General features: G+C 36.3%; 1 protein-coding gene across 6 annotated transcripts in view; it reads left to right on the forward strand.

Moving 5' to 3' along the window:
* Window positions 1-15,908, forward strand: part of INTU (inturned planar cell polarity protein) — a 72,686-nt gene that overhangs the window by 623 nt on the left and 56,155 nt on the right. For all 6 annotated transcript variants that reach the window (XM_055275847.2, XM_063637518.1, XM_055275849.2 and 3 more), the window contains exon 2: window positions 9,958-10,493. In XM_055275847.2, coding sequence (XP_055131822.1) covers window positions 9,958-10,493 — 536 coding nt within the window. The remainder of the gene's footprint in view (window positions 1-9,957; window positions 10,494-15,908) is intronic.

Here is a 15,908-nt window from a genome sequence, read left to right on the forward strand (position 1 = left end):
AGTATTTGGAGTGGAGAGACACCCTACACGTTTTATAAGGCAGTTGTTAAATTTATGTAGCTTTTATCCGTTATGGAAATGAATAGCTATATAACAGAAGGAATGCCCACCCATAGTCTCACCATCAAGGACAACCTCTCAGCACTTCTGGATATTTCTGCTCTATTTTCCTATGCATCTCCATGATTTTCTTGTTTTCCAGTTTACGTCATAATTTAATTTTTTAAAATACAGATACCTAAAGGTTTTCACCTTCTTAATAATGCCATGAAAAGGTTATTTTGATTCACAGTACTCAGTGCTACTTCATTTTTAAGAAAAATCTATCCCTTACTGCTATGGATTAAGAACTTTAGAAAAGTCAACTAGCAGTAGCTTGAAGTGAATGACTAATCGTGAAAAAGTTTTGGTGCCAAAATGTCAACTAACCCAGTAATGGACAACCATACCTGGTCAGTTTTAGGATGACATTTTATGTGTATTTAGGAACAACAGTTACAAATCATTTATGTGTGTGTAGGAGCAACAGTTATTTGGCAATTGTTTTTACCTATCAGTATGTAAAAGATTTTTATCATTGTCTTTAAAAGTATGGTGGGGAAACCTGTTTAATACATTCTTGAAGACTTAAACAAATTTTAAAATATCATTTTTTTGTAATCTGTAGGCATTAAAAAAATAATTTTAAAATTCATGATTATTACACAAGGCTGCTGGAAGGAAATATGAATTACATAGAACCTCGTTTGGTCTTGGTATGTGAAGCCATAGACAGTGTAAGACTCAAACTCTTGGCTTCTCCACATTTTAGAGTCACATACTTTTAGCCCAGAGAGAATCTGTAAGTCATGTATGGTTGCACAGCTGAGTGTTGTCACTGTGAGAATTCAAGACACCTGATACCTAATGGGCCACCATGACTTTGATGGGATTAAAATAATGAACTTTGTTTCCTAGGAAATGACCAATCTGAGAACCTTGTGATAGAAGAACTTGTCACTTAAAAGAGTAAAAGTATTTCATGATTCAAAATACATGGATATGTGTTATATTTTAGCTTTTTAAAAATGATCATTAAGCTTTTCATGTCACTAATCACGCCAAATGTTCTAGTGTCTTTATCCTCCTAATAATAAAGGTATAGAAAATCCCTATCATAAGATGTTTGCTGGTCTGTATTTCAAGCCCTACCAAGTTTCAAATTTTAAGTCTGTCCCTTCTTGATTTGTAGGACATGAGGGTTAATTTGCTGAACTTACCAGGAAGGCTTATGTTCGGTTCTTCCCTTATGGTAGAGGTTTACTTCCCTAAGCTGCAGTCATCATTATAAACAGTGGCCTTCCCAACTTGCACAGAACCACTCTTTAATCAAAGGTACAGGACTGCCAACCTTAGTCTTTCTCATTAAAGCAAAGACATGAATTTCCTATTGTATTTCATGGACTACATGAAGCTTACTAAAGAAGTTGTACTGCATATTGACTCACATAAAGTATCCTAAATTTTCAAGGTTTTAGTTACCTGCGTGTTCTTTTTAGAAGTTACTGTTTCATACATGCTTTGTACCTGAGCTGTATGTGATTGTCAATATAGAATTTAAAAGTTTATCATCTTTGAGATAAAATTACATTATGGTAAATTCTGGTAGAGTTCTTTTAATAGGTTTGTTTTAGGTTTATTAAAGAAGAAGAGTTTATATTGCTGCAGTATGTCTTAAGTTGGCACTGGGAGGCTTCAGAGATAATACTGGTGGATTGGTTGGGTTGAGGGAGCCATTAGCTAGTTTTAGTATTAAGATAACAGAAATTACACATTCACCTGCAACAATGCCAAGTTACCAGCTAATATGCCTAGTTCATGTTACAGAGAGTTCGTCAATGTTGTGACTTGGATTTTTAATTTTTCAAAGTGAATTTTTTGTTGTTGTTACATCAGTTTTAAAACTGGCTGATGGAGAGAAACGAATAATTTTAAATGAGATATTAGCTGTTAAAGCTAAGGAACTTCTACCTAAAACACGAGGATTGGCTGGAGAAGGGAGGTATGTCCTTTAAATTTTTTTCTGGGACTTTAAAAATAGCTTCATTGAAGGATAATTCATATACAAAAAACTGCACATATTTTAAATGTACAATTTGATGTTTTAACATGTATACGTCTGTCAAGAAAATGAACATATCCATCTCGCCTAAGAGTCTCCCCATGTACCTACTTAAGTCCATTTATGCCTCTCCTATAACCATTTATCTGCTTTTTGTCACTCTATAGGAGTTTGTAGTTTCTAAAGTTTTATAAAGATGGAATTGTACAGTATGAATGTTCTTTTTTGTCTGCCTTCTTTTACTCAGCATATTACTTTGAGATTCATCCATGTTGTTGCCCCAATTAATAGATCATCTCTCGGCCAGGTATCCTGCCTTTGGGAGCCAAAGCAGGAGCATTGCTTGACACCAGGAGTCAGAAACCAGCCTTGGAAACATAGTGAGACCCCCATCTCTAAAATAAAAAATAAAAAAATTAGCCAGGCATGATGGTACATGCCTGTAGTCCTGCACCTTGGGAGGCTGAGGTGGGAGGATCACTTAAGCTCAGGAGTTCGAGGTTGCAGTAAGCTGTGATCACACCATTGCACCCCAGTCTGGGTGACAGCAAAATTTTGTCTGAAGAAAAAAAAAGTTCTTTTTTTTGTACAGTGAAGCCCTATCATCATTGTATACTAAAGACCTATTCTGAGCTGGGCTCACACCTGTAATCCCAGCGCTTTGGGAGGCCGAGGTGGGCGGATCACCTGAGGTCATGAGTTCGAGACCAGCCTGGCCAGTATGGTGAAACCCCATCTCTACTAAAGATACAAAAAATTAGCCGGGCATGGTGGTGTCCGCCTGTAATTCCAGCTACTCAGGAGGCTGAGCCAAGAGAATCACTTGAACTCAGAAGGTGGAGGTTGTAGTGAGCCAAGATCGCACCATTGCACTGCAGCCTGGGTGACAAAGTGAGACACCATCTCAAAAAAAAAAAAAAAAAATCTGTACAGCAAAGCCCTAACACAAAATATTTTGCTGGTCTATGATTTTTGTTCTGCCAGAGTTACATCATATCCCCAACTCAATGATGTGTAGAAATGCTGACATTCCTCTCTTTCTTGAATTTTTAACATGGGAACATACTACTTGTGAAGCATCAAAATATTTCATTTAGACTCATGATGCCATACTATTAACATTCAATTTAGGATAGTGTTTCCTACTTTTTCTTCTGCTGTGAACCCTGACTCCTTTTTACTTTTAATTTAATACAGATTAAAAAGACACATGGTATATAACTAGGTTTATGATGAAAAATGGTAATAACCTGCTGTCATCTCTACTTCCAGCTCAGTGTGTGAAGAGAATTCATTGTCTTCCATTTCTCCTCTAAGGCTACCCGTCTCATTTACTGACATCATTATCTCCTTACTCTTGTCTTCAGATCTGATGTCTCCAGTACTATTGACTTCCTTCTCTGGTTTTTTCTTCTCCATTCTCACAGGCACTGCCTTACTTAAAAGGTTTGCCCCTTGCCTCTTGCCTGTTTCCCATGCACCAGTGGAGTTGCCTCCTAACTAATCTGCATGCCTCTGATTTCTCTGGTTTCTGGTCTTTCTTCCATACCACTGTCAGTTTGCTTTCTAAAACACAGTTCTAAATCATTTTTCTACTCTACTCAAAAGTTTGGTGGCCTTCCAAATAAATTCTAGGTTCCTTAGGATGATTTTTAAATTTTAGAGCTGTTCCAAGTCTTTCCTGTCTCATTTCTATTGATCTCCCTGTTCATTATTGAAAATGATTATCCACTCATTCTCAAATTGACCACTTGCTTTCACACCTACACCTTTATGTACTTTGTTCTCTCTGTTTGAAATACCATTTCTTCCTATCTCTACTTGTCAAAATCATTCAAGGTCCCACTTAAGTTCTACCTTCTCCTAGAATCTTTTCTGGTCTCTCTTAGACTATCTCTCCATCCTGTCCTCTAGTCCTATAGCAGTCTTTATTCCTGAGTGTTGGCACTTGCATTTCAGCCATTTGATTAGCTCTCTGTCCCATCTGACATCTTTAAAAGTACAGTAAAGTCCTATCACAAAATGTTTTGTTGGTGTATGACTTTTGTCCTGCCAGGGTTAGATTGTATCACCAATTTAGTGATGCATAGGAATGCCCTGTTTAGCTGAGGGGGCAGGTGGTAGGAAATGTGACCCGGGGAATGAGGTCACTATTAGATGTGTTCCTGATGTAGAAATGTATTACCTGCAGTGAATGAACAGTTATGCATTTATTGACTGATCCCTTTGCCTTCTTTGACATGCTTAACAGTTATTCTAATGTTGCTTAGCAAGAAGAGCTTCAGCTCATCTGAGACTCCCTACCCCTAAGCTGCTGTATCATCCAGCATACATTTTAATGATTGAAGTTCATGGTGTTCCTTTAGAAAATGATCAGAAGACCATCAAGAGTGAAAATTAGATATCGTTGGTAGACAGAACACAGAAAAGAAAACACAGAAACGCATAGGCAGGCAAGTGCTTACTGAATAAGTGCCAGATAGAATCCATATTAATTTGTCAGTGTTTTTATTGTGTGTGGTTTTTCTCTGTTCCTAGAATTGTCCTGTTATACCTATTAGCACCACATAACTATATGTGTTGACCACTTTGGTAAAGTGCATTGTGCTTTGCCCACTGAGAAAAAAAGAAAAAAGTATACTATAACAGATTTGGAATAGTAACAAGTGTTTATTTTCCTTAACTAAGGAAATGTACCAGTAGGGCTGGCTGTTTTATAACTCTTTTCTTGTGGTAGTTAAGGAAATTGCTGTACTATTGCAAATGATGAAAAAGCTGGCATTAATGCAAATAAAGACCTGAGAGATTCAAATAACCATTAGAGGGGTATTAAAAGATTTAGTGTTGACCTAGATATTTTTGAATACATCAGGAATGAGACAATTATTAGCATTATCTGAAGTTCATTTCCTTTAATATATTTATGTTACAGTTTATGTAAGTGAACTTGCTTATTTGCAAATTAGCAAGTCTTTCTTTGGGAAGAAGGGCTCTACTCCTGTTTACCACATCATTTAGGGCCTTGAATACCAATTAAAGTGCCCTAAAACGTTGCAGGCAGGCTATAAACATACAGTTATTCTGCTTAAGGCAAAGCAGAATAAACAAAATAAGACTCATTGAAAGAAAATTGAAAAACATTTACACAATAATTCTGCAGCTTGTACCATAAGGTCTTAGAAAATTTTGAAGGAGTATTTATATTAGTGCTAAAATACGACCCATGTACTACAAAGATCTGAATTAAAACTGCTAGATTTAATTCCTTTCATTAATTTTCTTTTTATTTTTGAGTAAGTTTAGATTTACACAAGAGTTCCAAAGATAGTACAGACTTCCCATAAATCCTTCACCCAGTTTCCCCTGATGTTAACATCTTACACAACTATTATGCATTTGTCAAAACAAGACATGAACATGGTCATTTCTGTTAACTAAACTCCAAACTTTATTTGGCTTTCACCACTCTTCCATTAATGTTCTTTTTCTATTCCAGGATTCAATCCAGAATATTGTATTGTCTGCTTAGTCTCCTCTGGCCTGTAACAATTTCTTAGTCCTTTCTTGTTTTTCATTACCTTGATCACTGGTTACGTAAGGTAGTGTCTGCCAGGTCTCTTCCCTGGAAAGTTACTATCTTTCTCTTTCCATACTCTGTTCTCTGGAATAGTATAGTCAGTAAGTCTATACTCAAGGGGAGGAGGGATTAAACTTCATCTCCTGGAGTGGGGATTATCTGTATATATTAATTTCTTTAATTTGGGGAAGTTGTAATGAAAGGTTAGGTTTTTGTGTTTTTTGTTGTTGTTGTTGTTGTTGTTGTTGTTGTTAACACATCCCCTTTCTTCTAATAGGGCTAGAAGAACTAGTTTGGGACAACAGTCATTAGAATTCTATTAAAATTTCTTAATACACTAATCATTTATCCTCTTCTTAAAAAATTGACATAATAATTACACATATCTGTGGAGTACAATGTGATATTTCAATAGATGTATACATTGTATAGGGATTAAATCAGGACATTTGGCATATTTATCACCTCATATGTTTATCATTTCTTTGTGATGAGAACATTCAAAAATCCTTGTTCTAGTAATTTTGAAATATACACTATAATATTGTTAACTATAGTCTCCATACTGTGCAATAGAACACCAGAATTTATTTCTCCTATTTAACTGTAACTTTGTACCTGTTGACCAATCTCTTGATGCTTATCTAACTCGGAACTATTCCTCTGGAGTAGGAATAAAGAACCTTCCAGGAATATTGAACTATAGGGTCCTTAAAGGTGGTGCCTAGCTTTGCTTCTTGTGTCACTATCACCTACCCTGAAACCTGGCAAACTGAGATCATTAGAGACACCTTCATTTAATGCCAGTTAGAAAAATACAGAAACACAATAGTTATATCTAGTAAAAGCAAGAGGAAGAGAACTGATATTTATTTGGAACTTAACCATGCCAGGAACAACATTATTGTATTTTCTATTGACAAGAGTCCTGTGAGGTAGCTATAATCTATTTTCAAGAAGAGGAAAACTAAAGCAATCAATCAGTCAATCTTAGAAAGGTTAAAATCATAATAGAACAAAATTTGAACTCAGCTCTTCATGATTTCTCAGTTCATTTGCTTTTCAGTATAAGTTGCCCTTCTGTGTGGGGTCTCTTATGTACACTTCCCTATCTCTACCTCTTTATCTTCCTTTTAGTTTCTTCCTCTTTTTAAAAAATGTCTTTCTCTTCTTAAAATGATGTATTTTTAAAAATCTAGACATTAAGAGAGTGGATCATCGCTAGTGAAAATATAAATTGGTATAGTCTTTTGGGTAAAGATATATATATATATAGATATATATAGATATATAGATATATATATATACATACATACACACACACACACACACGTGTATATTGATGGTTCCTATAACTTTGTGGTGGAAAAACAAGAACTGAACACAAAGCTTATCAGTAGGTGAATGACCAAATGTCCTACATCCTTGATATCGAATATTATGCAGCCACTAGTAATTTCTAAGCTGTATTGTTAAGTGAGAAATTATATAATTAAAGAAATTATAAAGTGATTTCTAAGCTGTATTGTTAAGTGAGAAATTATATATGTACTTTATATAGGTACATGTATAATGATTCCACTTTTTCAAAACAGTGACAGAATAACCCTATATGTATTTTTATATGATTATAAAGCATGGATTTTTTAACAGTGTTCATGTGAGAGAGAGATAGTAAGAGAAGTATTAAGATTATGTTCCCATGTATTACAATGAGTCTGCACATGGGTATGCACAAAAGGATCCATGAAAGTATAGCCACCAACTAGAAATCTAGTCAACGTGAATCCTGCTCTCTCTCTCCCCACCCAATCAGTCTCGAAGTTCTGGTGATTTTCAAGAGTTTCTCAAATGTTTTTCCTACTTTCCATGTCTTCTATTATTGCTTTATTAGTCATTTTTGCTTCAACTACTGAAACAGCCCCCTGACTAGTCCTCCTGCCTTGAGTCTTGTCCACCTCAAATCCACCAACGATTTACTTGCCAAAGTAGGCCTATCCAGGGATATCTAACACGTAAACTCTCTACTTAAAACTCTTTGTTGATGCCTTCTTACCTGCAATACAAAAGCCAGACCCCTTAGGGTGCTCTAAAAAGCGTGGCAAAACTAGGGCTTGACCACTTCTGTCATTCCCCACCTTCCACATTTACTCTGGCAACTGCAGACTGCTAGTGGTTCTCCGTCTAGGCCATGGGGACTATCCTCAGGTCATTGCTTATGCTGTTACTCCGTTTGAAATCTCTTCACGTCTTTCCCTTCAGCTCCCCACCTCTCTCCCTTCCTCATTTATCCTTTCAAACTAATTTCTGGAGTCTTCCTGATCTCCCCTCAACCTCCAGCTAGGCTAAGCTGGGTGACTCTCCTGTATGGCTAAGCTGGGTGACTCTCCTGTATGGCTAAGCTGGGTGACTCTCCTGTATGCCTCTGTCTTGTACTTACCCTGTGTACTGTCATGAATTCTTTCTCACTTTCTCTTCTTTACTAAGCAAGGGCGGGAACTGACATTCTCGTCATTATAATTCTGGTACTTACCATAGTTCCTGGCGCTGTTTAGTTGCTCCACAATTGAATGCCAAGATGCTATCCCCTTGGCCCCCACATGCATGGATCTTTGAATCATAACCAAAAGTGATTTCACATTCAAACTTTAGAGATTGAAATGAATCATCTTCATATTTAGTAAGTGGAAAAAAATGTTTCTTTTACATACCTCTAATACAAATAACAGGTTAAATGGGTGAGATAATAAGGCTGATACACTTTATTCATTGTTTAAATTTATATACATATTAAATTGATACATATGTTTTTAATAATTAATGTGCTATCATGGTATTTACACTGTAGCAATTAAAATCAAGGTAGCTTTGTTATCTAAATGATTATGGTGAGGATATAGTTATTTAGACTCTCAAGAGTAGAACTGCATAGTTATTTAAATACTGATTCTGTGGGTACAGATAGGTATGGTTGAAATAAGCGATATTTGGTTAATAATCTGCAATAAGTGAGGCTTAGTGCCTATGATGATGCCACACACTGGGAACCAACAAGTCCCAAAGAAATGTTAGTTTTGATATTTTCAGCTTGTTAGGCATTTTTAAAAATGACTCATATGTAGCTGAAAATTCTGTATTAATGACCAGCCACAGACGAGGGCAGTGGTTAGTTTGAGTTGAGTAATAGAATAGTATATTTTGGGGGCTAATTTTCAAAGTGTTTAGAAAGAGACATTTGACTTTTAAGTTAAGAGAACTGGAGTTGCTAATAAACACTGCAGAAAACAGAAATGTCTTCTGTCTGATTTAATGATTACAACACAAATTATACTCTTTCAGGCCAGGATATTACAGCTCATGTTTCTAAAAAGACTCTCTACATGTTAATTTTTCCACTATTACTAGTTTCACTTTAAAGAATAGCAGTTTGAAAGGTAAACTGTTCATAACATTGAACAGGGTAGAGTTTAGGTTTGTTACCGTGAGTATTTTTGCTCCTTAATGCTATTTCAATCATTTTAATAGCAGTAATTTTGTTTTTTTTCAGTGGCATACGTCCCAGTTAAAAATATTTTTTATAATCACGATGAATTATGTAATATATGCTTTGTTTTTTTCTACTACAATTTTTCATAAAAAGGAGTTTATGGAAATTATAGACAGTAAAGTGATCATTACTATATTAACTGTGATTATAAACGGGTTGTTTTCAGGACAGATTTTAGTTCATGGTGAAGTGAATGTTTCTTTTTTGAAAACTTATGTAAAAGTCTGTTAAAGCTGGCTTTAGCTTTCATTTTAACCTGACAGCCATCCTAAATAATTTCTATGCAAATAATAGATTTTCATGTACAATTTCCAAAGGGCATGCTTCTGTGGATATAATTGCATAATCAACTGCTAATGCAAATTATCATTCGGTGAAATTGTTTAAAGGGAGCAGTAACCACACAGTGGTTGATTTAATTTTTTTCAACTTACAGATTCTATAAGGGGACTATCTCTTTTTCATTGGTTTTCCTTTCTATTGCTATGCGTTTTTGATTCCTTCTCCCCCAACTCCTATTCTTCAAAGCTCTACAAAAAAAGCATCCTATATGAAATAATGTTGAGGCTCACAATAAATTAGAAATAGTAAGGATAATTTGAAATAATAAAGAAGTTTCACCCTTTCCCATCTTCCTGCTCCCCAGCCCCAACCCTCACCCCCATGCCAGGATGACATACCTTTTTTTATATATTGGGCTGCTATTAAGATTATCTTTTCTCTCTTTCATAGTGATCTTGAGCCTGAATGGCTGGACAGTGTGCAGAAAAATGGAGAGCTGTTCTATTTGGAATTGAGTGAGGATGAAGAAGAAAGCCTCCTTCCTGAGACACCAACTGTGAACCATGTCAGGTTCAGTGAAAATGAGATTATCATTGAAGATGATTACAAAGAAAGAAAAAAGTATGAACCCAAACTCAAGCAGTTTACCAAAATTTTAAGAAGGAAAAGACTTTTACCCAAGCGCTGCAATAAAAAAAATAGCAATGACAATGGACCAGTATCCATTCTAAAGCATCAGTCCAATCAGAAGACAGGAGTCATTGTCCAACAACGGTACAAAGATGTGAATGTTTATGTAAACCCCAAAAAGCTAACTGTCATCAAAGCCAAAGAGCAGCTGAAGCTTCTGGAAGTGCTGGTTGGAATTATTCATCAGACCAAGTGGAGCTGGAGAAGAACTGGAAAGCAGGGTGATGGAGAGAGGCTTGTGGTCCATGGCCTGCTGCCAGGGGGATCTGCTATGAAGAGCGGTCAGGTACTCATTGGTAAGTGTTGCTGGTACACATCCATCCTTGTTTACAGAGATACATGATTAATGATGACACCTTGTGGGAAATGTGATAAAAACAATTATATACAGTCTCCACAGATAAAGAACTGATTAATGACATTTGGTACAGTAGAGAAATGGTTACACGTGGTACACTACAAGGCACAGTGTTCTCAAAATAACCAGTTCAGTGTGTTGAATATATGTGTGCCTTGTTCAGGCCAAGAAATAGCTTACCTAATTTTCAAGTTTTGAATTATATAATTTTATTTCATCTTGGTTATATTTGCTGACAAGAAAAAAAAGTTGATCATAGAGTGATAATTTAGGTTTGAATGGCTATATCTAGTAACAGGATACAAAAATATATAATTTATGAATAAAAATACTTTTAAATTGTATGTTTGCACTTGAGTACACTAAGTTCTTGGAGTGGTTTTCAACTATTTCGTTTGGCATATTTAGCAACAGTGGTGTTATACATAAATTTCCTTTTAAGGGCATGTGTCATAAAATATATCTGTCATAAAATAGCCCACCAATTTTCAAGAAAAATAAACCCACAAGTTATTCTGAACGTATATTAAGATGAACATTTTGTGTTGCTGATAAATTTTAAGCTGTCAGATACAATGAGTTAATAGCAATCTAATTACTTAAAGATAAATGAGTCAAATTTGAGGATATATTATTACTAAAATGTAAAAGTAATAACAGTTCTAAAAGCTGACAGTCTTTTAAGTTTATCTAGCATAAGAGGTTTAAATGAAGAACATTTACAGATACATTTACAAATGTTTCCAACTTTAAATCTGAATTTCATTTGTTTGTTCACTGATTTGACAATTTGTTTTTTTATCATCTGCTAAGTGCCAGGAATACAAAGATTACTTTACTGATCCAATTATTTCTTGAAAGGAGCTATGTTTTAGTGGAAGAGATGGGTTACAGATAGGCAGGCAGCTCCTCACTGTCTGATAAGTGTCATCATAGGGGTTTACAAGGAGGATCATATGGAATCTTGTAGGAAGCGCATCTGTGGCAAAGTATGTGTTCCAGTATGATCTCAACAGGATCTGCACACTTTCTTAAAATGTAGTGTTGATACTCCTCCCACGGAGAGTTGTGCTCTGTGTCATTGAATCTGGGTGGGCTGGTGACTACAGCTTAATTGGTGTCATGTGACTTAAGAAGTTGGATCATAAAAGGTGATGCAGCTTCTGCCTGGTTAGTTTGGGGATACTTGCCCTTAGAACCCAGTCACCATTGTGTGAAGAGGTCAAGACACCAGTGATCCAGCTGATAGTCCCAGCTGAAGCCCTCGCCACCAGATGTGAGTGAGAAGCCTTTAAGATGACTCCAGCCCCAACCACCATCTGGCGTAACTGCATGAGGAATCCCAAGTGAGAACCACAGCTGACCCCAGTTAACCCCAGAACCAGGAGAGATGATAAATTATTGTTGTTGTTATATATTTTTTTATTTTATTTATTTATTTATTTATTTATTTTTGAGATGGAGTTTTGCTCTTATCGCCTAGGCTAGAGTGCAATGGTGCCATCTCAGCTCACTTCAACCTCCACCTCCCAGGTTCAAGCAATTCTCCTGCCTCAGCCTCCCGAGTAGTTGGGATTACAGGTACCCACCACCATGCCTGACTAATTTTTTTGTATTTTTTAATAGAGACGGAGTTTCACCATGTTGGTCAGGTTGGTCTTGAACTCCTGACCTCAGGTGATCCACCCACCTCAGCCCCACAAAGTGCTGGGATTACAGGCGTGAGCCACCGTGCCTGGCCAGTTGTTGTTGTTTCAAGCCTCAAAATTATTTGGATAGGCCTGGCGTGGCGGCTCACACTTGTAATCCCAGCACTTTGGGAGGCCAAGGTAGGCAGATCACTTGAGGCCAGGAGTTTGAGACCAGCCTGGCCAACATGGCAAGACCCCATGTCTACTAAAAAATACAAAACTTAGCTGGGCCTTGTGGTGCATGCCTGTAATCTCAGCTACTGGAGAGGCTAGGGCACGAGAATCACTTGAACCTGGGAGGCAGAGGTTGCAATGAGGCAAGATTGTACCACCGTACTGCAGCCTGGGGAACACAATGAGACTCTGTCTCAAAAAAAAAAAAAATTTTTTTGGATGACTTATTATGCAACAATAGATGACTGGAACAGGGGATAATACATACTTAAATTCCCTTGGGCCCTCTACTTTCCTTCTTCTGAAATGATAGGATAGAACTAAATATCTCTACGGTTTGTTCTTTTAGTTCTGTAAAAGGAGCCAGAATTCATTTAACATGCCCCACTTTCAGTGGTATTTCCTATAAGTTGTTAGTTAGATCTTGAGGCCTATCAAACATATTTTATAGGTGGTCTGTGTGCTTCCATCAGGAACAACATATTATCTGCTGTTTTTCTTTTTGTGATATTAACAGTTATTGATGATCATTGCCTAGATCCATTAATTCATTAAGGGACTGCAAAATGGTGGTATTCCAGTTCTGTCAGTCTTTCTTGATATTTCAGTTAGACTACTTTCATAAAAAGAAGCTCCCCCTCACCTCTGTTTGGTAACCTTGACATATGGTTCAGACAGGAAAGGCAGGATAAATATCTGATTTTTCTTCATTTAACAGTTTTCACAAAAACAAGCTGGTACCATTATTCAAGGACTTCTAGAATGGTAGGTTGGGAGGGGCCTTAATTCTCTCTAGTTTAGTGCCCACATATTATAGACGAGGGGTTGAGATTGAAACTCAAAAAAAATAACAAAATTTATTGTTAGTAAATGCATTGGCAGAAAACATTGAGTTTTGAATGTATAAAATGGCAGTATAGTAACTGCTTTTCAAAAACCAGATTCCCTTTCCCTGAAGTCAAATTTGGCTTAATTTAAAGGATCAATTTAAATTCACAATTTGATCTCATTTTTCTGTCCCATACATACGTGCCACTCCTTCTATCCATAAATCCCCACCTCTAACAAGCAAGGCTGATTTATTTTTTTCCTAACTGACCTCCAGATATGCCTTGTATGTCCATCTTTGCTTTTTAGCATTCATGGTTCCTTTTTTGGTGCATCACAAAGATTGCTTTGTATTATTAGGCTAGTGCATTCATCTTCTACTGCTGCCGTGACAAATTACCACAAACTTAGTGGTTTAAAACAATACAGATTTATCATCTTGCAATAACGTAGGACAGAAATCTGAAATGGGTCTTCTTGTATGAAAATCAAGGTGTCCACAGGGCTACATTCCTTTTGGAGGCTCCAGGGAAGAATCTCATTCCTTGGTCAGCTTTCAGAGGCTACCTGCATTCTTTGGCTTGTGGTCCTGTCCTCCATCTTCAAAGCCAGCAGCATAGCATCTTCCAGTCTCTCTCATGCTGACCCTGACACTTCTGCCTTCCTCCTATAAAGAACTTTATCTTTACCTGACTGACGATCACTCGGATAATCCAGGACAGTCTTCCAGTCTTTTAAGTTAATTACAACTGCAAAGTCCTTCTTGCTGTGTAAGGTAGCATATTCAGAGATTTCAGGGATTGAAACATAGACATCTTTGGGGGACAATTATGCTGCCTACCACAGTGGGGGGTTTTTTGGCAAAATATGAGTTTTTTTTCTTTTTGCGATAGTAATAATATACCTTCATTGTAGACAATTTAGAAAATACAGTTAAGCAAAAAAGAAAAATTCCATATACCCAAAGACAACATTTTGATATATATCCTCCCCTTTTCCTACATTTATATACAATAATTTTTTGTCAAAAATAATTTAAGTTGTATATTCATTTTATATATAGTATAAACACCGCAGTAAACAAACTTTTGCATATATATTTTCACAGCCCTTGGTGCCTTATGTAGTAGCCCTTTAGTACACATATGTTGTTTGATGTTAAGTATATACTGAGAAGTTGATGGCTTTTCTCACATAATTTAACTTTACATTGAGGAACTGTGATAAACTGAGCTCTTTTTAAAATATTTTAAATATTTTAATAAAAATTTTCTCTTATTTCTACCCAGGCCATTTCTTATTTAACAATGCAAACCAATCATGTAATTCATTCCCTTTTAGCCTTTGAAATGGGACAGATCATATTAATGACTACCGTGTACTCATGGAGAAAGACCTTTCCTGGAGTTTAGGATGTCCACTGCAGAGGTGTGATGTCCAGGAAGCCAGCCATCTCTGAGTCACTTCACAGAAGTGTTCAGAAACACTAGAGGAAAACAAATGTCCGGGAGAATGAGACGTGGATATAATATTTATTTCATAGAATGGGAAAATTTTCTACTAAACATTTAAAAATATTGGGTGTACTACACTTGCTTTCAAAATTTATTTTCATATATTTTTATGATGAACCATCTCCTCGTTTTAGAGGTTTGTTAGACTTGATAATTTTAGATAATACTCCCTATAACACTCAGCTACAGGAATGTATTCATTAGGATTTGGAGAAAAAAGCCATTTGGCACATCATCCAATGGAGTTTTAGTTTAAAGTAACAAATTTAAAATGGTTTTACTATTTCTGTGCCCTGAGGATAACAAACTATAGACAACAGAACTAATCATTAGGATAGTCCAAAAGTGGTTTCATTTACATTGACACAGCTATACTGTGTCCATCATTCCTTTATTTTTTTTAAATCACTACAGCTATAAGTAATTTGATATAGTACTCTTGTGTAATCTCTTATATAGGAGAAATTAAACAGGCATCTTGTTGTGTTTTTTTTTTTCCGAGTGGACTTCAAGTTGAAAGTTTATTTTAGTCTGCAAGTTCTTAATTTTAAGAAAAGTTTGTCCGAAGTGCTGTAATGGTTAACTGTCATAACGACCTGGTGCCCATGCTTGCAAAACTCTCATCTGAGTTGTATCTCTTGAGCAGCTAAACCTAGTTCAAGCCTTCACAGTTGGCCTAAGAAACTACTTCTGCTTACTCTGCACTTAACCCCATTCTCATTCAATAGAGTATCAAGGAGAGGAAGGAAAAAAAGGAGGAATAGCAGTACCTACAGTGGCAACATTTTCATCTGTTTGCCAACCCTACAGATGGCCAAGTGATGCCTAATAATGGGTTGCCTTAAAGGAAAGGAACTCTGAACTTAGGGAACACCAATCTTTTATAAAGAACAGTTATTAATAATAAGATATTGAGCACAGCATTGACCTTATTATACCATTCAGTAAACAAGCTTGACCTTTGCTCAGGGTGGAAACACCATCTCTGTTGTCCAAGGCTGTTCATTACATGAACGTCTTTGAAAAGAGTCTAGAACAAAGACTTTCAATGCCTCGGTTTGTAAGATGTACAGAAACATGAGACTCATGAAGAATTATCTACCAACACGATTCTATATATACAGGTTGAGTACTTCTTCAAAATAC

The sequence above is a fragment of the Symphalangus syndactylus genome, chromosome 4 (assembly GCF_028878055.3).
Source record: "Symphalangus syndactylus isolate Jambi chromosome 4, NHGRI_mSymSyn1-v2.1_pri, whole genome shotgun sequence".
In the NCBI taxonomy this organism is placed as follows: Eukaryota; Metazoa; Chordata; class Mammalia; order Primates; family Hylobatidae; genus Symphalangus; species Symphalangus syndactylus.